General features: G+C 37.6%; 3 protein-coding genes across 5 annotated transcripts; all 3 read right to left on the bottom strand.

Moving 5' to 3' along the window:
- Positions 1-130: 130 nt before the first annotated feature.
- Positions 131-2,194, bottom strand: LOC121766539 (small nuclear ribonucleoprotein Sm D2-like). The gene is made up of 6 exons (XM_042162797.1): positions 2,061-2,194; positions 1,681-1,705; positions 1,509-1,583; positions 1,280-1,384; positions 1,039-1,158; positions 131-431 (listed from the first exon to the last, which is right to left on the bottom strand). Exons 1-5 carry the CDS (start codon positions 2,063-2,065, stop codon positions 1,042-1,044), a joined length of 327 nt encoding a protein of 108 aa, XP_042018731.1. The 5' UTR covers positions 2,066-2,194; the 3' UTR covers positions 131-431; positions 1,039-1,041.
- A 3,536-nt stretch (positions 2,195-5,730) lies between these two features.
- Positions 5,731-6,775, bottom strand: LOC121768520 (heavy metal-associated isoprenylated plant protein 23-like). Its single transcript, XM_042165056.1, has 2 exons — positions 6,544-6,775; positions 5,731-6,222 (listed from the first exon to the last, which is right to left on the bottom strand). Exons 1-2 carry the CDS (start codon positions 6,704-6,706, stop codon positions 5,933-5,935), a joined length of 453 nt encoding a protein of 150 aa, XP_042020990.1. The 5' UTR covers positions 6,707-6,775; the 3' UTR covers positions 5,731-5,932.
- Positions 6,776-10,466: 3,691 nt separating this feature from the next.
- On the bottom strand, positions 10,467-14,182 carry LOC121768519 (aspartic proteinase-like protein 1). 3 transcript variants are annotated; one of them, XM_042165052.1, is made up of 10 exons: positions 13,660-14,182; positions 12,862-13,000; positions 12,407-12,648; positions 12,080-12,307; positions 11,864-12,002; positions 11,699-11,769; positions 11,514-11,613; positions 11,346-11,406; positions 11,157-11,228; positions 10,467-10,994 (listed from the first exon to the last, which is right to left on the bottom strand). In XM_042165052.1, the coding sequence occupies exons 1-10, from the start codon at positions 13,974-13,976 to the stop codon at positions 10,750-10,752; spliced, it is 1,614 nt and encodes a 537-aa protein (XP_042020986.1). In that variant the 5' UTR covers positions 13,977-14,182; the 3' UTR covers positions 10,467-10,749. The 3 variants fall into 3 exon arrangements, with proteins under 3 accessions (XP_042020986.1, XP_042020987.1, XP_042020988.1); XM_042165053.1 differs by having other exon boundaries at positions 10,467-10,958; XM_042165054.1 differs by having other exon boundaries at positions 12,407-12,682; positions 13,660-13,796.
- Positions 14,183-20,927: the final 6,745 nt, after the last annotated feature.

Genomic DNA, 20,927 nt, shown 5'->3' with positions numbered 1-20,927 from the left:
TCTGACCGTATATTCTAAATAGAGTTTAGACAAAACATAGAAGGATGACCTCTGAAAAAGGAAACCCGACTTCTCCAAGGAAAACAAGTTAATGGGTACATACGCATGCGAAGAGAGTGAGCATTGGAGATTATCAGATGGAGTGTTTGATGTGTATCATATGATATATAGAAAGGTGGTCAGTCTACAGATTGCAATGCATAAGAAAATAACTGGACAGCTCATAAATTTTTACGAAGAATCCACCACAGAGAGTATACATCATACTCTCGAAACTAAAATTATCAAGGGTTAAGAGGACCTAATGTAGGAAAGATGAGTTCCCAAAGGATATACCTAAGAAAGATAAACCTTGTCATCATCGATAAGCTCCAGTCTGGCATACACTCACAGTAGAAATAAAGTCACACTACAGCCAGAGTAATGCAATCCTGCAAGAATGTAGAGAAAAAAATTAGAATGCCACGAAACCATAAACCATGGTAAAGAAGCAAATTTACTAAACAAACAGGTAACTGAGAGATCATGCTGCTTTGTTTGGATGTCAACTTCAGTTCCAGATCAATGGTAACAAGGAGAATAAGACGATAAAATACACATTTTACACAAAGGTGGGTTTGATATTAGAGCAGAAACTGCAATTAAACAGCATATAAAGTTCATACTTCATGTATGATGTACAAAATCATCATTTATAAATGCTTATCAGAAAGCAACCTCAACAAGAGGATCTCTAAACATCAGATAATCAACTCCATATAGAATTCAAGGTTGAACAAAGAAAGTGGCATGAGTACGCTAACATATTTCATAAAGATGATAAAAATCATTGAAACAATCATGCCTTAACAAAACTTTAAATCCATATGGAACCAAAGCAGATCCATAAGAGTTATTAATTGTCAAAATTTGATAAATAAAGGATGACCCAGAACACAAAAGAGAAAACAGTAATCTACAACTTCTACTGGAACTACTTAGACGAGATTGAGGTAAACAGAAATATATTGCTCAGTAAACACAAGTATAGAGACATACCCATCACTTAGGATTTCTGAGGACAATGATCACAGAATCTCCTCGGAGGAACATCTTGCTAATAAAACGATCCTTGTTAACTGGAAGAGCTTTCTTTTTTCCTTTACCAGTCTTAGGTATCTACGTAATGGACAGAATTTGATGTATGTTTAGAAACATATTCCAATAGCATAAACAATTTGTTAGCAATTTGAAATTGGATGTATACGCATGCCCTGAACAGTCAAAATCATAAACTAACCTCAGTCCACATCTCCCTGACATTTTCAAGCACCATGTTGCAGTGGCGATCAAAAGCCCTCACATGGCCCAGAAGCTTTTTGTTGTTACGGCAATTGATGAGCACCTACCAAACAACCATGTCAAAAATATCAAGAACAATGATAATACAGGAATTTGAAACTAAAATTCACAGAATCATACAAACTGGTCACATATAGCAGCCCTTATTATCTTGAACTAATCAATACCTGTGTGTTATTCTTAACACTCAACATCAAGACAGAAAGTGGACCAGTGTTGAACTCCTCCTCCTCATTCTTCACCTGTTAAAATTGTCCAAGGTAACCGAAAAAAGTTACCACTTGCTACAAAGGTTCAAAAAAAACAACTAAAACCATGCCATAAAGGATTGCAACTTACGGGAGCATCTTCTTCCATTGGCCGACTGTAAAAGATTAAAAAAACAGCAATAATTAAAAAAAATGCATCAGAAATCTTGATGGTCCAGAAAGCCTCTCAAATACGCAGTAGATAAAATATTGAAACTAAACATCCAGATAAAATTGGACATTTTAATAGATCGAACAATATTAAATCCAATTTTCTCGTCATCAAACACGCACATAGATGTATAAACAAGAGCTAAAATTCAACCAAACAGGTCCTCAAAAATTCGACCAATAAATATCACCCATAAAAGAGTAAATGCAAAGTAAACGGGAAATGTACAGAATTCGACCATCGGCATCACGACGATAAGAATAAAAAATAGCAAACGTTTGACAAGGAATTATTCATACCTCATACTGGAATCAGATTCGCAGAGATAGCAAGGTAGTAGAAACCCTAGAAAACAGAGAAATGGAGAGAGAAAGTCTCTAAGCAGCTGTTCAGTTTTCAAATCCTCCCTCTAAAACCCTGAAATGAAATAAAGGGGCCGGCCCACTATAGATTTTTCATATGAAAAGAAATTGGGCCTTAGTTGGGCTTTTTATTGCTGTTTAAACTTTTAAATGTGTACAATTTAAATAAATATTCCCCGGTCCATGATTAATTGACACCCTTACTTTTTTTACTTTCTTTATTCCAACTAATTTTACTTTTTCTTTTAACAAAAAATAAAACATTCACTCATTCTTACTTTATTATATTACTTACTTTACTCACTCATCTTTCCTAATTTATTTCTTTCTTCTATTTTTCAACACAATTTCTTAATATCTGTGTCTCAAAGTTTTGACTCAACTTAATTGATACAGATAGAGTATTACTTTTGGAAATGGACCTCGCAGTTTAATAACTTATCATACTCATATTTTATTATAAAATTAATAATATAAAAGTAGGATTTGAAGATTTGTTAATTTCCACATAATTTGAAACCAAATTAGCTTAGCTGAATCACATGCAAATTTTATGGTGCTATATAGACTATTCAATTATAGAAAAATGAGTTTGATCTAATTTTTTTTTAAAATCATGATTATAGTACTACTAATTTGTCAATGCCGACAAAGTAATAGATTTATGAAAAAAAGGTAAGGTATACTTTGATCTAAAAAGTGATAGGAGTATTATTGGTCCAGGTAGGGGTGGGTCGATACGATATATCGTATCGAAAACGTTGTATCATATATCGTATTGAAAATATCGATATGAAATAATTTCATATCGTTATCGTATCGAAAGTTTTGATATATCGAATTTCGATATATCGAACTTTCGATATATCGAAGATATCTATATCGATATCGTATGATATATCGTACCGAAATTCGATATATCAAAAATATCGATATATATCGTATATTCGATATATATCGTATATTCGATATAAACGATATATCGTACCGAAATTTGATATATCGTACCGAAATTCGATATATCGAAAATATCGATATATATCGTATATTCGATATAAAACGATATATCAAAAATATCGATATATATCGTATATTCAATATAAAACGATATATCGCGATATAAGGAAATTCATATCGTTATCGTATCGAAAACTTACGATACGGTATCGTTTCGTATCGAAAATTATGAAATATCGAAAATCCGATAATTTTTTGATATTTTTCAATACGATACGAGCGATATATCATTTTTTCGATATTTTTCCCCAGCCCTAGGTCCAGGAAATAACTCTGGAGGAAGAGAAATTATTAGGAGTGAACGAACTGAAGGAGAATTAGGTTTATCTTTTTATATTAATGATGAGTAAAATTATAATTTCACTAAATCTCAAAATGACATTTTTTGACGTTTTCTTCTTCAAAAATACATTTTGCATATTGGAGTGACGACTATGGCTTCTACCTACCCTTAGCCATTCTTGTGATTTAGAGCGGCAATATTGTTAACTACTAATAAATTGAATTCTACAATAAATTCCATATCAATACTATTTATATATTAATGATATAAATATTAGTATCAATTTTGAGATAAAATATCAAAAATATTTCTTGTTAACTATAAAATAAAAAATGTAAAAGAAGTGAAAATTAAATATTTTTCAAAATATGAAAACCACGAAAGTGTAATAGTAGTATAAGAACTAAAATTTGCAATCCTCTCTATCCATTACAACGTTGTCAACAACTTGTCATTTATAATAAAATTGACATACTATTTCCACCTACGAAACTAGTTTTCTAGAACTATCACTAGTGGTGGTAATTGATTTTCTAAATTAGTTTTTTTTTTTTTTGTCTTAGCTAATCTTAATGCCTTGATAGAGAAATCTTCATCAACTTCTCCACAGCTCATAAATTCTATCTTATCCCATGATTCACTTCAAAACTAATATAGATATATGTGGAGACAGCAAGTTGGTTTTCCAACGGCCAATTCAGAAATTTAATTTAGGGGTGCGACTAATAATTACAACGACTTCTAGTTTTAAAATCCAACCAATTTGGCACTTTGTAAATGTTATCTGAAATAGCTAGAGTTGTCTTATTTTTCATTAAAAACTTTGTGTACATAAAAAAGTTGTAAGCTTTAATCACCGAATAGTCTGAAAATTATTTATGATGAAGAGTTTTTTAATACTAGTAACTTTACATATCGAACTTTCGGATAACTAAATTATTGGTCATTATAATCTGGATTTTTAAATAAAAAATAAAATTTCATTTAGGTTTTAGTAAGGACAATGAAATTACTACTAATAAATTGTGATTATTGTGATTTAGAATTTTATATTTTTTTTAAAAATCTTTTACTTTTTAATAAAGATAATGAAACTAAAATTTAGTGATGTTCGTGTATTTGCCTCCTTTTTAGAATTTTCATATATTAGTATAAAAATATTCAAAGAAGTAGGCTGGTATAATAGCAATGGAGACCAATACTAATAAGTGAGTAAAGTTTAAAAAAAATGAAAAGTAGACATTGCCAGAATTCAAACCTTAGTCTATGGGTAGGCAAAAGGAGCGTCGTATCGCTAGACCACTCCCTCCATCCTATAAAAATATGAACATTTGAAATGGTACGAGAATTAATACATTAGTATTAATGTTTAGTGAGTTGTAGTGGTGGACTATAGTGGTATAAGTTGTAAATAAATTGATGTATAAAAGTAATGAGTTGTGAGACAACTTTCTATAAATGGAAATGTCCATATTTTTATGAGATAGAAGAAAATAGAAAGGGGTTAAGACAGGTTGTTATTTTCTTAAATTCATTTTGCAAATGCCATTTTAAGTGGATGATCAGAATGCAATGTGTCTGATGCTCTATCACTAATCTCTAATATGTGTACCTATCTATATTTTTACATGATCAAATTCATTTTAATTGGGGAATCCGAACAATTGAGGTCAATATTTGTGCTTAATAAACCTTTGATTATGCTATGAGAAATAAATCGAAATAATGCTACATTAGAAGATGAAGAAGAAGGTGGGCTCAATTACACTCCTTTTTATTGCTACTTTAATTCTTCTTCTTTTTGCAAATATTCTTCCAACAAAGAAAGTGAAATGCTTTATAAATTCTTTTGTTTTTGCAACAACACTTTTTGGAGCCTCAAGGATTCAACTACAACGTTGTTTTTTAATGTAGAATATTCCCATGTAAATTCTGTTACATAATATATATGCAGTTTGAGTATATCATATATTCAACAAAAAATATAGTAATAAAATAAATTCAGCGAGATCGATTCAAAAGGCAGACTTTTACAAGAATTCAAAAATATATTGTCGGTGATCAAGATCAAGATTCTATAAATGTAAATAATTTTACTTTAGATTCCTATAACTTGATAATTGATATTACCAATGTATGAAAACCACAATTCAGAATATCATATCTAAATTAGCTCATAATAATTGAAGTATATATGTATAGCAAAATGTGAAGTGTAATGGTAGCCACGGATCACAATCGACATTATTTGTACAACTACTAATTATCCATATAAAAAATTGTTTGACAGAAACACGCATTATTATATACCATAAATTAAAAATATCATTAATTGATGACAAACATTCCTCTTCTTGATAACAATACGTACATCTCCCAAAATCATCAAAATCACCACAAGCCCTACACAATTTAATTAGAATAAAAATTACATATCGACCAAATTATTTAGTACTACTACCACCAAAAAACATTGTTCAAAAAAAAATTAATATGAAAATTTCCATAGCTACATTAGGGAGCATGCATTTGGATTGTCATCGCTAAACATTGCCATGTAGGGATCATCATACTTGACGGAGGCGACCGGGTTTTCGACTTTCCTAACGAAGCCCGGTGGGGCCTTCTTGTCGTAGGCCTGCGGCGCGTAGGGCTGGGAAACCAGATTGTACGGAACATAGGGCCAAATCTCGGCCTTCTTCCCCGTAGACTTGGCCTTCTTGAGCACCTTGGCTTGCTCCACGTACCCTGTCACCGTCACCTTCTGCTGCTTCCTGTTTATCTCCACAGACTTCACTCCTGAATTACAATACCATTTTCTTAATTAAATATACACGCTTTCCTTTCCTATAAAAATATGTGCATTTTCTTTTTTTGTCTGACCTATAAAAAAAATGGGCTTAACAATTCATTACCAATATAAATCAATTTATTACACTAATAATAATGTGGGTCCCACTATTTAATAACGTTGATTTAACTTAACTAGCATTCTTATCATCTCTCTTGATTTACCAATTGTGCATTAATTTCCATGTCGTTTCAAATGCAAGTATTTTTATGGGACAGATCATGTAGGATGCATTTTGAAGGATCAAGAATGTAGAGTGAGTTATATACCAGAGAGAGAAGATAAGGCGTTCTTGACTTTGAGCTCACAGCCATCGCAGTCCATTCTGACCTTGAGATTTACAGTTTGGAATTGCTTCTTCTTCTTCTTTTTGTGTTTGTGACTGCTGCTCATCATCTCTGAAATGTATTCTAATGTTCCTGACACACCCATTTTCGTTTCCCTTTTTTTTATAAAATAAACTCAAAATTAGAACCAAATACTCTATTTGAGTTTAGTTTTGTTTCATAGAGCTCACTTGTTTATATAGAGACATTTGGCTGGGCAAACAGCTGCATATGAATGGGGCTGGGGCCCACCATTTTTTTTACATTGGAATGTTAGTTTTATTTTTTATTTTTGAATTTAATTAGTTTAATAGATATGGGAGAAAGTGACTGAAAGTGAGGACATTTACAAAGTAAAGTAGGATGGTAGGAGTAGTTTAAAGCGACAAAACATCGAGAATTATTTAGGCCAAATTCACTCAAGAAAGAGACATGTTTTTGCCCTTTAGAGTGGTAAAAAATGCACAATTTTGAAATTTTATTTCCATAATTTTTAATTCAAATTCTTCGAATGCTATATCGTATTTGCAAATTCACATTGGAAATCAAGTAAGTGGATGCATTAGCCAAAATAATGAAAACAACACTATTCAAAATTTTAAATCAATGAAATGCAGCAATAATAATGATACATATAGGAAGAGAATTAGCATTGATTTGACAAGGAGAGTAGGTTGAAGTTTTTGGATTTTATTAGAGAAAATGAAGACGTTTTCATATAGTAACAATAATGGAAAATTATAATAGTGGTTCAACATTAATAATGTTGAAACAACCAATAATGGAGGGGAATAGGTCACATCCGGAGATGGGACACGTGGCTCGATCAGATCGACGGTGTTCCAATCTAACGGATTTGCGTTGAAAGCGCGTTTATGAATTAACAACGCTTAGGAAGTCGCCTTTTCTCGTTAGTTAGGAGTATAAAATTAGTGTGTGGAGGATTAAGAAGACCCATTTTTGACATCATATTATATTTTAGGTGTTGTTTGACATATATACAAGACACATTGACAAAAAGTTTACCAAATTTGCATTAAACCCGTGACGTTTTAAATGTTTTTATTTTTATGGAACAAAGATAATATCTTTTTCCGAAGTGAATATCATAAAAAGCTAAATAGAACTAGGCCGATCATTCATTCCGTCAATATCAACAATAAATATTGATTTTGAATAAGAGTCCATATATATGTATGTATATTTACTTATTGGTAGCTAATCTATTACCCCCCCCCCCCCCCTAAAATTCAAAGAGTGACAATATTTAAAGTCAGTATGACAAGATGGTAGAACATGAGTATAATTGAAATTTTGGTGATCCAAATTAAATTATTTATATGTGAATGAGAGGCACAGCTGGAAGAAAAATGGTTACCATGATTTAGGGCTCTAATCTCAAAGATTCCACGTTTTCAAGGTACACTAATTGTTCTACATTCTTGTATATCTACCCATGTCTACAATATTTATTACTACAATTTTATTAAATGAATATATGTGTTATATCTTTACATTATGTGTAGTCCCATTGTTTCACACAAAAAAAAAGATTCTCGTCTTGGGGAAATGTCATAGAACTCCAAAAATAAAATAAAATTTTTGAATTCGATATGATGGAACTTTTTGAGTTGTGTTTCTGTGGGGGTGATATACTTGCAATTTAAATTTGAATTGTTGGACTTTTAATGCAAATTGAACCTATATAGGTTTTAAGGCATTTTAATATTTTGATTTGTTTATTTCATCAATTTTTTTGCTATCATGTTATTAATTTCGTTGTCAAGCATCTAACACCTGAATAATTAATAAAAAGTTGACAACAATTGACAACACCGAAAGACAATCCAAAACATGCATTTCATTGGGTGTCTTAATATTTCTTACATTATTACACTTCTTGTTCTTGATGAATAATAATATCTGAAAAAAGATAATAATCTAAGATCTATATGGAGTATTAAATATGTCTAAAATAGAGATAAAGATATAGTATGTAATGTTCATTCTATTCATGAACAAATATGGGCCCCTCAATTTAGGTAGTCAATATTTTTTTAATATACCAAAAAGATTTTTTTAAATGGGACTTCCACTATTTATCATTTTAGACAAACTATCTAAATTACTGCTTTCAAATTAACTGCACACGTTGTCTTCTCTCATGAATGTAATGTTCTTTCCGAGCAACTTCAACCATCAATTCTTGATAAGGATTAAGGAGCAATGCAATGTATTACTAATGAAATGAGATCTCTTAATAGTGTTGTTTTTTAATAGGTTCATGACACTTATGCTTTTGCATTACATTTTTATAATATACTATATTATCAAGCAAAGTAGGGGTATCATAGGCTCATAGTAGAAACATCTTATCGAAGAAAACCTAATTATATATCATGTCTATCTTAATGTCTTTTTTTAAATGTTTATTAAGTCTTAATTGCACATACATTCACACACACACACGCATGAAATTAGAATAAAATGTACATGGAAAACATAGTTCCTAAATGGCCAAAAGCTTAAAAGTAGAGCTAGGATGAGTTCCTCTTTATGCAAAACAACAAAAGGAAATAATAGCTTTTGGGATTGGAGATGGAAGAGGAGGTGCAAATTCCAATTCTCAAAAGCCACACTCATCCAATCTTGATAATTTATTCATTATTTTTCCCTCACTGTCTTCACTTGCTAGCATCTACTACATACATAGTCCAACACCCTCCACAACTCCCCCACTCAACACACACCATACAAATCATGGCTTGATCTAACTAGTATCCCTAGATTTCACCACTCACACAAATTCATAAATAAGTACATTTGCTTATAGCATTATCAATCTTAGAAAAGCAGGGTGTCTAAACCAGATTTCATATATATTTTGCATTAATCCAAATCTCACTCTCTGTCTGCTAAAACTAAGAACTTTTGAAACGGTACGGGTTTTAATGCAAAATTAGTAAAATAAGAAAGAGATACTAAGAAAGAAAAGTGTGTTAGTGGAAAATGGGACCACCTCATTAGAGAGAAAGAAATTTCCTAAAATGAAAAGTTCCTATTTTTAGGGGATGGACCAAAAAGGAAAGAATTTCTATTTTTACGGGATGGAGGGAGTACGTTTTTACTTTAATATCAACAAATCAATTTCTGAGGAGTGGGTGGTCTATTCCATAAGTGACAATTGATCAAGCTGGCAATTCAAAAGTTTAAACTACTTATACCTACAATGCAGGGGGGAGGGGGTTCATGATTATTCAACAGGAGCCTTCCTACTTGGTGCAAAAAAACAAGAATCATAACAAAATGCTTCAATCATACAAGCTGTCAATTTGGACTAATGTGGTCTAAACAAGCATCATAAAATTAATAGCTTGGAACATTATTCACAAATAAAAACAGACATTATATGCTTCCTTAGATTGAGAAACACACCTGCACCAAGCTTGTTAGGTAAACAAGAATCTTTTCTCAACTGTTTGATATTTTCTGCACAAAATGAATGAAAAAAATATCTGCAATCAACATAGAAATTATTCTTCAGTACTTGTTAAACAGATAAGGTTTCTCTGGCTCCAGCTAAGTTAAATTAATAAGTACTACTATGATTTGAGAGAAGCCCTACCTCAAAGGCTACCTATTGAAATGAGAGTCCAAGCCTACATAAATTCCAAGTTAAAGTTAGCATCCTATTGTATAGGAGTAAACTTTTCCCAGAAATAGTAGACATAAAAATGCAATCTTTTACAGTTCAAGTAGAAAAACGTGCAATAATAGACCTTACAGAATGGATTCCATTGGGCAACTATGGAAATATCACAAGCCTGTAAAAGTGAAGTTACACAAAAGAGAGAGAATCAAAGAAAGACAACTGTAAAAAAAGTAATCCTTGGCTGACAAAATATGCAACCAAAATTGGGAATTATGCATATCTCTATGTGAAGGAAGTGTATACTATTACATACAACAGTACATAAGCAGAAGTGCTAGGAACAACTCTATGTATGACCAGCCTAATTCAAAGCCTATATAAGATTATATAAAGAAGAAGGGATGTTGGGATGGTGAATAATAATGAAGCAATGGGAAAGAATGAAGCTAAGAATCAGAATTTACATGGAACTAACAAAGATTTATATTTTATGTACTCTATGAGAGGTGAGCTATGAGCATCAATGAGAATAGCTTTGCCAAACATGACAGGCACTTGGCAGAGGATTCGGAAGGTGTCCTTCCGGCAACTGCAGGAGAAACTGCATGGCTATTTGGCGCGCTCTGCTGCTGTGCTGTCGGCAGTGAGTTGGAAGAGCTGTTATTGCCTGATGGATTCAGAGGCGCTCTGTCATTGAGATCCTTACCTGGAAAGTTTAACATATACGGGTTGATGGCGTGAGCTGGACAGAGAAACGAGGTTCTAGGTTGAGAATACATTGTTGAAATGGGTACATTTATCAGCAGATGCAGAAGATGCGAAAAACGACCATGCAACTGAATTGCATGGTATTATATGCTTAAAATAGATAAATTTAAGCATGCACTAGATTATGGACACTCACAATTTGATTCAGACCAACCCAGCTTGAAGTTTTCCCTGTCGAATACAATCTCATATCCAGTCATGAAGTTCTCTGCAAGGCATAGCCAATCACTAAAGGGCACTCACATGATGCCAACCAAATGGAAAAGACGCACAACTCATTGCTTCCCATGGTAAGAGTCAGAAGCTTTTATTAAGATTCACTTACGTCCAATTGTCCCAATATTTCCATCCGCGGCCTGTATTGCTAAACAGAATCCAACAGCACCCTGTACCAAAAACAGACCATTCAGAGATTTCGCATGTTTTGCATCTTAAGTTTCGTCATTCATGAACTAACAATTGAACCAATCTATAAGTCCAGAAACCAAATAACCTGAGTTCCATATATCACAAAAATTGGATTCTTGACCACAAAACTTTTGGATGTAGCAAACTTTAGAGTGAAAGAAGGAAGCTTAGGCACCCCATCCGAACTGTTTTCCATAAAATAATCAGCTGTGTCTATAGATAAATCAATGGGTAGTTTTAACACATGGTTAACAGTAAAAACAAACACACCTCGATTTGTAGCAGTACTTCCATGGGTATCCTTCAAAGCTTGATTTTGAAGCATTTACTTGTCTGTCAAACTACAACCAAAACAGTGCGTCAAACAAACTTGCTCACTTTTTACAACAGATACCAGGATGAATAAAACTAAAAGAGAAGGGAAAAAATAATTACCTCATTAGCCACCTTTTCAAAAATTTGTGCTGGAAGAAATGAGAATGAAGACCCACTGTCGACCAGCATCTGGAACTCCGGATTTTCAAGACATGAGCTCTCCATGCAGCACGCATCCACTCCGACAATATAAGTTAAACTGTATCATGAACTGGATCAAAATTGGACTACAATGTGCAAACAAAAGAAAAAAGAGTAGCAGCTGTTGTTACTTACTTTTTCCCATGCAATGGCAAAAATGGAGTAGTTTGCTGGCCAGCAATTCCCTGGTCCCCAAAAAGTAACCTTCCAGAATCATCTTCATTGAAACATAGAGAAAAGGAATTTCTAATATATCCAGCTTTTGCAAGAAAAGTCCCAACAGAAATATCTCCAAGTCCAAGTCCCAAGAGACCATCAGGAGCAACTCCACTCAGGTACCCACCAGTTTGTTTACTACCACACCTAAAATAGAAGAACATATAAGAATCAAGAAAAGAAGAGGAAAATGTTTCTTTATGGTAGTTATCGGGCGCATTGAGGTATGAGCAAAGCAAAACGCACCCAATAACCACTGGAGCCTTGACAGATTTGTTAGATACGTCTGAATTGCCTGGAAGGAGATGAAGAACATCTTCAACCAGAAATCCAGAAGTTGAGGTATCATCTGAATAGTAGTTGATGGTATAAGGACATTGTTGCTTAGGATTTGGACAGTTTGGACCCAGTGCACATAACTGGTGGCTGCAAGAAATGGTTTTGCTAGTACTAGAACCAGAAGGATTGTACTCACTAAGATCTCTATCCTGCATAATAAATGCCCGAAAAACAAGAGGGCACCTGCCAATCAATCATTCGGAATAAGTGATACTAAGCAGTACAAACAGCTCATTGCTTCTGATACGAGTTTATTAGGCTGCAGTTTTTTGCTTTCTCTCATATAAAAAATGATCACTAAGGAAGTCAACTGAAGCCAACTTAGGAGATCATGGACCACCGAAAGAGAATGTAAGACATACCAGGCTGCTATAGTAACTGGACGATAGCGGTGCACATTGAACACAATCACAGGGAACCCAAAATAGGTCGCTTCCAGCATCCAATGCCACAAGAAAAGATACTTTTGGTGTGCCTATGTCAATCCACATATAGTGCAACCTGTTTGAGATCATCCAAGTTAACAGCAAAACAAAAGCTAGATATGAAATTCTACGGATAAGAAAGCAGGTGTATATCTCTAACCAAAGTGAGTATAGCATACTCTAACTTATGGCTAGTCATATCGAGCAAATCTGAGACAAGATTATAATTTTTTGGCAAGCTTCACTCTCCCCACCTTCCAGAAATCATATCCTAATCCTATCTAAATTTAAGTATGGGATTATTTTTTATTGACCATTGTATAAGAGAAAAGCGATAGTAGTATCAATTGAATAGCATGAGCTCTCAAATAAACAAATGCAATCCCCAATTATTAGCAACGATTAGTATTGCAGCCTATACATAACAAGCTTCCTCTCAATCTCATAGTAGTATTTGTTTAACTTCAATAAAACTATAAGTCTCTCCTATTCTAGATTTGGCAACATAAAAACATAAATAGTCAGCTAAAACGAAATATTTCCACATAAACCATTGTTGCCATAAAAAAACAATTCAATCAATCTTAAAATTGAATAATGCTATTTCGGTATTAACGAGTCATTCCCCCAATTTTCGGAATTTTAATAATAAATCACTTCAATCGAATTCCCTTGGCCTGTTCCAGAGCAAGTCCCGATTACATCAAATGAGAGAGAGAGAGAGAGAGTTGTGACCATCCGAAGTCATTTCCAAGAGGTAATGTGGCGCTGCCTGCAGCGGGGTAGAGAAATTGGAACTGAGGATTGAGCTTAAGCGTCTGTCTCTGGACATCGCTGCTGAGCAGGCGGCGGTAATACTCCAAGCTCCGCCGCTGCGGCCAAAAACCGCCGTTTAATCCAGCTCCATTCCTCAAAACCCTGGCATCGCGGTGAGCCCTGGCTTCATCAGAAAATCGATGCACCAGCCTGGCGGAATACATGATTGGAGCCCCTAATCGAGGCTCAACACAGAATACAAGTAGAAAAGCAAGCAGAAGTAACCGGATCTCCATGAATTGAAGGAGATCGGAAATTGAGAATCCACACTGCAGGGGAAGATATATGTGTGTGTGTGTATTTTACGAAAACAAATGTTTAGTGTAGTTGTGGTTGGTAGAAGAAGAGAGAAAGAGTAAATGCGTGAGAGAGAGAGAGAGAGAGTGCGGTGAGAAGGTAATGAGGAAGAAGATGCACAGCAGAGATCAGGGGATTGGGCGTAGTGCGCACCGTGGCGCATTTTAATACGCACCCAAAAAGGAAAGTCGGAAAATTACGTTTCTTTTTTGTCTGTTTCTCTGTATTTTTAGAGCATCCGCAGCGGTGGCGGTTGGCGCCACCGCCGTCCGTGCCAGCGGCAAGGCGAAGAACCGCCGCCGCTGCAATCGCGCCGCTGGCACGGCGCTGTTGGTTTCTGGGATTACAAAGATAACTACCGGGCGTAATACAACCCAAAAGAAAGGAAAGGAAGAACTGAACTTAAAAATACAACGTATAATCGAAACTACTAAACCAGTGTGATTAGCCGAGTCGAGGAGGCCTCTTCCCGCAAGACGAGATACGCCCCGGTAGTGCTCTTCGGTTTGGCGTGTCGTCCCCAAAGGTAAAACGGCTACGTCTCTATTGATGCAGCACCGCAATCAACAGAGCTCCGGCGAACTGGATGGAGGAGAGGGCAGAGCTTCGACAGAAAAAACTATGCAGGGAGAGGGAGAGAGCTTATGATGCAGAATGCTTTTTGAATTGTGTAGTGATGCATGGAATGGCTGGCCTATTTATAGGCTCAGTCCACTGCAGGGGGTCAACAGCCATGATGGCTGTCATCATGGCAATTCGTAACCGACGTCGGTTACAGACGTGTGGCAGGAGTGTGCCATCCGTGTGTGGAGCGTGTGGATTTCTCACGTGGCAACCGTGACTGTGCCTCGCTTGACGACGTGTCAAGCCACTTGGATTGCTGACTCGGCGGTGGTCCAAAAAGAATAGTTTGGGCCAAGCACCAAGCCCAAAGACCACCCAAAGACCAATTGCCAAGATCCAAGATCCAAGTCCAAGTCCAAGATCGAGATCGAGATCGAGATCGAGATCGAGATCGAGATCGGGATCGGGATCGGGATCGGGCTCGGGATCGGGCTCGGGCCCGGGCCCGAGGCCCGAGGCCCGCGGCCCGCGCCCGCGACCACGAGCACGAGCACGTGCACGGGCACGGGCTCGGGCTCGGGCGGGCGGGCGGCGGCGGCGCGCGCGTGTGCGCGCGTGTGGGCTCTTTCACCCATCTTGGTCCACTATAATTATTAAGTAACATAAAGTCACTTAATTTATACACATTAAAGATGTGTTAATCCTCCAATGTGGGATAATTAACACTAGTTAATTATTCCCTAAGCTCCATCTCCAAGCTTTAATTAAAAGCTAATTATGCCCAACTTTAATCCACTATTTCTCACTCACCGGAAATCGGATTTGAGAAAGTGAATATACTACATTTACCTACGTAAAATGTAGATCGACGCTATGTCATTTAATTTCACAAAATTAAATGTCTCGTCACATTTATTATTTGGTCAAAATCCATTGACCGGGCATATTTAATCCATGATTTTTTACAATCCCCCACATGAGTGGAAATAGCCGAATGCATATGCATGCAGACACAAGCTCAACCCTCGCGAGGTATATAAGCATAAGGATAGGTAGTTGTTGACTTTGAACCCTCCATAGTCGACACCATCGGATACACAGGCGGCTTAGTAGCGCGATGCTTTGAACTAATCCCCCACGGCGTGCACCGAGACAATGGTGTTAACACTTAAACACCTCAACCTCATCCGTTCTCACGTTTTGTGTCCATTGCGGTCTTGGACACCACTTTGGATTCATAAGTGCGTTTTTTATGAAGCGACCACACTTCGCACTTACGTAGGTGATTCTTAGTCAAGTACCTTGCCATACTTGGTCTCTTTGAGAATTCCATCTCTTTGAGATCCTTAAGAACCATTAAAAGTCATAGACTTAGCCTTTACCACGAGGCAAGTTCTCCAACACTCTATTGCTCTCTAGGGAATAGATATAGTTTGAGTGTTTTTCCATGAACTCTCATAGCTTAGTTGTCCCTTTGAACCAAGTTCTTGGGATCTCCAGTCATCATGGTTGGGTTACCACTATGACAATTCTTTAGTTTGTGGATTTCAAACCCATTCCCTCTAGCAACTTATTCATTTGATCACGGTTTAACCCTTTGGTTAGCGGATCCGCTAGATTATCTATTGACTTCACATAGTCAATTGTAATCACCCCTGTTGTGATCAAATGTCTCACGGTGTTATGTCGTCGACGTATATGTCGAGACTTACCGTTATAGAAACCATTGTTTGCCCTTCCAATAGCCGCTTGGCTATCGCAGTGAATCAGCACTGGTGGCACTGGCTTAGACCAACATGGAATGTCTTCAAGGAAGTTCTTAAGCCACTCGGCTTCCTCACCAGCCTTATCCAAGGCAATGAACTCCGATTCCATTGTTGATCGGGCTATACAGGTCTGTTTTGTGGATTTCCACGATACAGCACCACCCCCAATAGTAAAGACATATCCACTTGTTGAAAGTGAGTCTCTATTATCGGATATCCAATTGGCATCACAGTACCCTTCAAGCACCGGGGGGTATCTCGAGAAGTGTAGCCCAAGATTTTGAGTGTGTTTTAAATATCTCAAAACCCTCACAAGAGCTCTCCAATGCTCTTTGCTTGGATTGCTCGTGTAACGACTTAACTTGTTCACGGCACAAGCAATGTCAGGTCGAGTGCAATTAGTCAAGTACATAATGCACCCGATGACCCGTGCATACTCTTCTTGTGCAACGGGCTCGCCTTTGTTTTTGCTCAAGTGAACGTCGAGTTCAATTGGAGTCTTAACCGGCGCGCCATCATAGGCTTTGAATTTATTCAATATCTTCTCAACATAATGTGATTGTGTTAAGATGATTCCATCATTCGTTCTTAAAATCTTCATTCCAAGAATTACATCGGCTAGACCCATGTCTTTCATGTCAAAGTTTCTCTTTAACATGGCCTTTGTATCGTTAATTACTTGAGTGTTGCTACCCAAGATTAACATATCATCAACGTAGAGACACACTATAACATGACCGTTATTAGTGCTCTTGATGTAGACACATTTGTCGCACTCGTTGATTTTAAACCCATTTGATAACATCACATTATCAAACTTCAAGTGCCATTGCAATGGCGCTTGTTTCAATCCATATAGGGATTTCACGAGCTTGCATACCTTTTTCTCTTGTCCAGGTACTACAAACCCTTCGGGTTGTTCCATGTAGATTTCGTCTTCTAGTTCACCATTCAGAAACGCGGTCTTTACATCCATTTGATGAATCTCGAGATTGTGCAATGCAGCAATAGCGAGAAGCACCCGGATAGATGTAATCCTTGTTACAGGTGAATAGGTATCGAAGAAGTCATGTCCTTCTTTTTGTTTAAAACCCTTTACTACTAATCGGGCTTTATACTTATCAACTGTTCCATCGGCCTTAAACTTTCTTTTAAGAACCCATTTGCATCCTAAAGGTTTAGCACCTTCGGGCAAATCAACCAACACCCATGTGTGGTTTAGCAAAATTGAATCAATTTCGCTTTGAACAGCTTCTCTCCAATGCAGCCCGTCTGGGCCAGCAAAGGCTACTTTTATCGATGTTGGTTCTTCATCCAACATGAAAGCAATGTAGTCAGGACCAAAAGTTTTTGGTGTTCTGACTCTATTACCACGTCTTAGTACTGTATCTTTTGGATCGGGCCTTGCACGCTTGCGCGATTCAGGTTCCGCATCTGTTGATTTAGAACTAGTGGCTTCTTCTTCCACTTGTTTAGAACTAGTGGCTTCTTCAATTCTTGTCTCAGAATTGGTTGATACTTTTTCCTTATCTTTGCAAGGAAAGGTATTTTCGAGAAATACAGCATTCCTCGACTCAATTGTTGTTCCTACTGTGATAGTCGATATTTCAGACTTGTGAACAACAAATCGATATGCACTACTGTTAAGTGCATATCCAATGAAGATGCAATCAACCGTCTTAGGTCCGATTGTAACTTCTTTGGGCGGAGGAACCATCACCTTTGCCAAACACCCCCACACTTTGAGGTATTTGTAGGATGGCTTCCTTCCCTTCCACAACTCATAAGGAGTAACATCTTTTCCTTTGAGAGGGATTTTATTCAAGATATAGTTTGCTGTCAAAACAGCTTCCCCCCACATGTTATGTGGTAATCCTGAACTGAGTAGCAGTGCATTCATCATCTCTTTTAGAGTTCGATTCTTGCGTTCTGCAACACCATTGGATTGTGGTGAATATGGAGCAGTTGTTTGATGAATTATACCACTTGCGTTGCATAACTCCTCAAACGGGGCTACATATTCGCCTCCTCTATCGCTTCGAATCATTTTGATTTTACAACCAAGTTGATTCTCAACTTCGTTCTTATAATTTTTGAACGCCTCTATTGCTTCATCTTTGCTTCTTAAAAGATAAATGTAGCAATATCTTGTGCAATCATCTATGAAAGTGATAAAGTACTTTTTACCACCTCTAGTTTGCAACATCTTTAAATCACATACATCCGTGTGAATTAATTCAAGGGGTTTTGTGCTTCGTTCAACCGAGTGAAACGGCAACTTAGTCATTTTTGCTTCAAGACAAATTTCACATTTATCTTGGATATCCAATTCATTAGCCTTTAGTAAATCTAAATTTACTAATCTTTTAATGGCTTTTGAATTTACATGTCCCAATCTACAATGCCACAAATTTGAAGACTCAATCAAATAAGAGGAAGTAGATGCTTTATTCTTATTGGCCAATGGCTTCGCAACACTTCGAGTTGCTACACTAAGCTTGAAAAGCCCATCGGTTACATAACCTTTTCCGATGGATTTTCCAAACTTATACAAGACAAACCTATCGGACTCAAATACAAGTTTAAACCCTTTATTAACTAGTATTGATCCTGACACTAGGTTCTTGCGGATGTCCGGGACATGCAGCACATCCTTCAAAGTGATAGTTAGGCCAGACGTCATCATGAGAATCACGTTGCCAACGCCGAGGACTTCTGACGATGCTTGATTCCCCATGTTGATCTTCCTCCCTTCAACAGCAGTGTAGGAGGCAAACTTGCTCCTGTCGGAGCAAACATGAGCAGTAGCGCCGGTGTCGATGTACCAGCCTCCCTTGTTATCAACAAGGTTAACCTCTTCAGTGACCACTGCAATGAGGTCGTTCTCATCCCAGTCCTTGAACTCCTTCTCAACGACGTGGGCTGCCGGCTTCTTCTTCTTGCTGCGGCAGTCTTTGGCAAAGTGGCCCGGTTTGCCACATTTGTAGCAGTCGCCTTCAAACTTCTTTGAAGGCTGCTTTCCCTTCCCTTTGTCGTTTGGACGGTTTGGGCGAGGGCGTTTGTTGGAGGGACCGCCCCGCTCCAACAGGTTGGCTTTGGCTTCATTTGGGGTGAAGCCCTTAGCCTTTTGATCACTTTTGCGCACGTCGGCCTCAATGCGCAACTTCACGATCAAGTCTTCAAGGGTCATCTGCTTTCGCTTGTGCTTGAGATAACTCTTGAAGTCCTTCCAACTTGGAGGGAGCTTGTCAATGATCGTGCACCTTAGGAACTTATCGGGCAAGGTCATCCCTTCAGCCACTAAGGAGTGGATGATCATTTGGAGCTCTTGGACTTGCTCCATGATGGGTCGAGAGTCGACCATCTTGTAGTCCATAAACTTGGATGCTACAACCTGTTCAGTCCCTGCAGCATTGTCTATGCTATATTTCTTCTCTAGGCTTTCCCACATTTGTTTAGATGTGGTTACATTGGAGTATACATTATAGAGGCTATCATCTAATGCACTTAAAATAAAGTTTTTACATAGATAATCCCCTTTTCTCCAAGCTTCATAGTCCGCCATGACTTCGAGCCTAGTCTCTTGGTCGCTTGGCGCGGGCGGCTCGTTCTCCGTGAGGAAGTTGGCGACGCCCAATGTTGTCAAGTAGAACAACATCTTCTGGTACCACCGCTTGAAGTCAGATCCTCCAAACTTTGGTGGCTTCTCGGCAGGTGGCATCATTCTTGGTGCCAAAGGTGCCGCAGTTGGTCCTTGGAAGGAACCAATTCCGTTGCCCCCGAAGGAGCCAACAACTTGGTTGGGCATAGAGCCCCCACCATTCATGTTGGGCATAGAGCCCGCCATGGTCGTACCAGCCCCGAAGGGACTAGCACCCGCATGAGACCCGAAGGCCCCAGCATTCGTGTTGATCCCGAAAGATCCAACACTAGTATTGAGCCCGAAGGCACCAACACTCGATCCATTAAAGGATCCGAAGGAACCACTAAAAGTGGAACCAACCGAACCACCAAAGGTGGAACCAGTGGACGCCCCGAAGGGGTTGTCCCAAACCCAAGGGACGGTGGATGAAGCGGCTGGGAAGCCAGAAGTTGGCATCATCGAGGGAATCGATGAAGTGTTGACCGGTCCAGTGGTCGCCATGGTGGAGGGAATGGCGGCGGCGGTGGTGGCAGCGGCGGTGTTGGAGTCGGTAGACATCTCCAGCAAAGGTGTTTAATATTTCGAAAGTTTTAGTTCAGTTTAGAAGTCCAAATTCCTTCAAAGGCAAGTTATCTCGTCTTGCGATTGTTGGTTTCTGGGATTACAAAGATAACTACCGGGCGTAATACAACCCAAAAGAAAGGAAAGGAAGAACTGAACTTAAAAATACAACGTATAATCGAAACTACTAAACCAGTGTGATTAGCCGAGTCGAGGAGGCCTCTTCCCGCAAGACGAGATACGCCCCGGTAGTGCTCTTCGGTTTGGCGTGTCGTCCCCAAAGGTAAAACGGCTACGTCTCTATTGATGCAGCACCGCAATCAACAGAGCTCCGGCGAACTGGATGGAGGAGAGGG

The sequence above is a fragment of the Salvia splendens genome, chromosome 15 (genome assembly GCF_004379255.2).
Source record: "Salvia splendens isolate huo1 chromosome 15, SspV2, whole genome shotgun sequence".
In the NCBI taxonomy this organism is placed as follows: Eukaryota; Viridiplantae; Streptophyta; class Magnoliopsida; order Lamiales; family Lamiaceae; genus Salvia; species Salvia splendens.
Note: the sequence above shows the minus strand (reverse complement) of the source record. Positions and strands in the feature narration are given on the sequence as shown.

Bases quoted from the DNA above. Each gene is read 5' to 3' on its own strand.
- LOC121766539 (XM_042162797.1), bottom strand. The intron at 1,385-1,508 runs GTATTGATTAGT...GTTGTTTGGTAG, and splicing joins GTGTTAAGAATAACACACAG to GTGCTCATCAATTGCCGTAA. The intron at 1,159-1,279 runs GTTAGTTTATGA...TCCATTACGTAG, and splicing joins TCAGGGAGATGTGGACTGAG to ATACCTAAGACTGGTAAAGG.
- LOC121768520 (XM_042165056.1), bottom strand. From the start codon at position 6,706: ATGGGTGTGTCAGGAACATTAGAATACATTTCAGAGATGATGAGCAGC. The intron at 6,223-6,543 runs GTATATAACTCA...ATTGTAATTCAG, and splicing joins CGCCTTATCTTCTCTCTCTG to GAGTGAAGTCTGTGGAGATA.
- LOC121768519 (XM_042165052.1), bottom strand. From the start codon at position 13,976: ATGGAGATCCGGTTACTTCTGCTTGCTTTTCTACTTGTATTCTGTGTT. The intron at 12,649-12,861 runs GTATGTCTTACA...TTTATTATGCAG, and splicing joins CCAGTTACTATAGCAGCCTG to GATAGAGATCTTAGTGAGTA. The intron at 10,995-11,156 runs GTGAGTGTCCAT...TTCTCTGTCCAG, and splicing joins GGGTTGGTCTGAATCAAATT to CTCACGCCATCAACCCGTAT.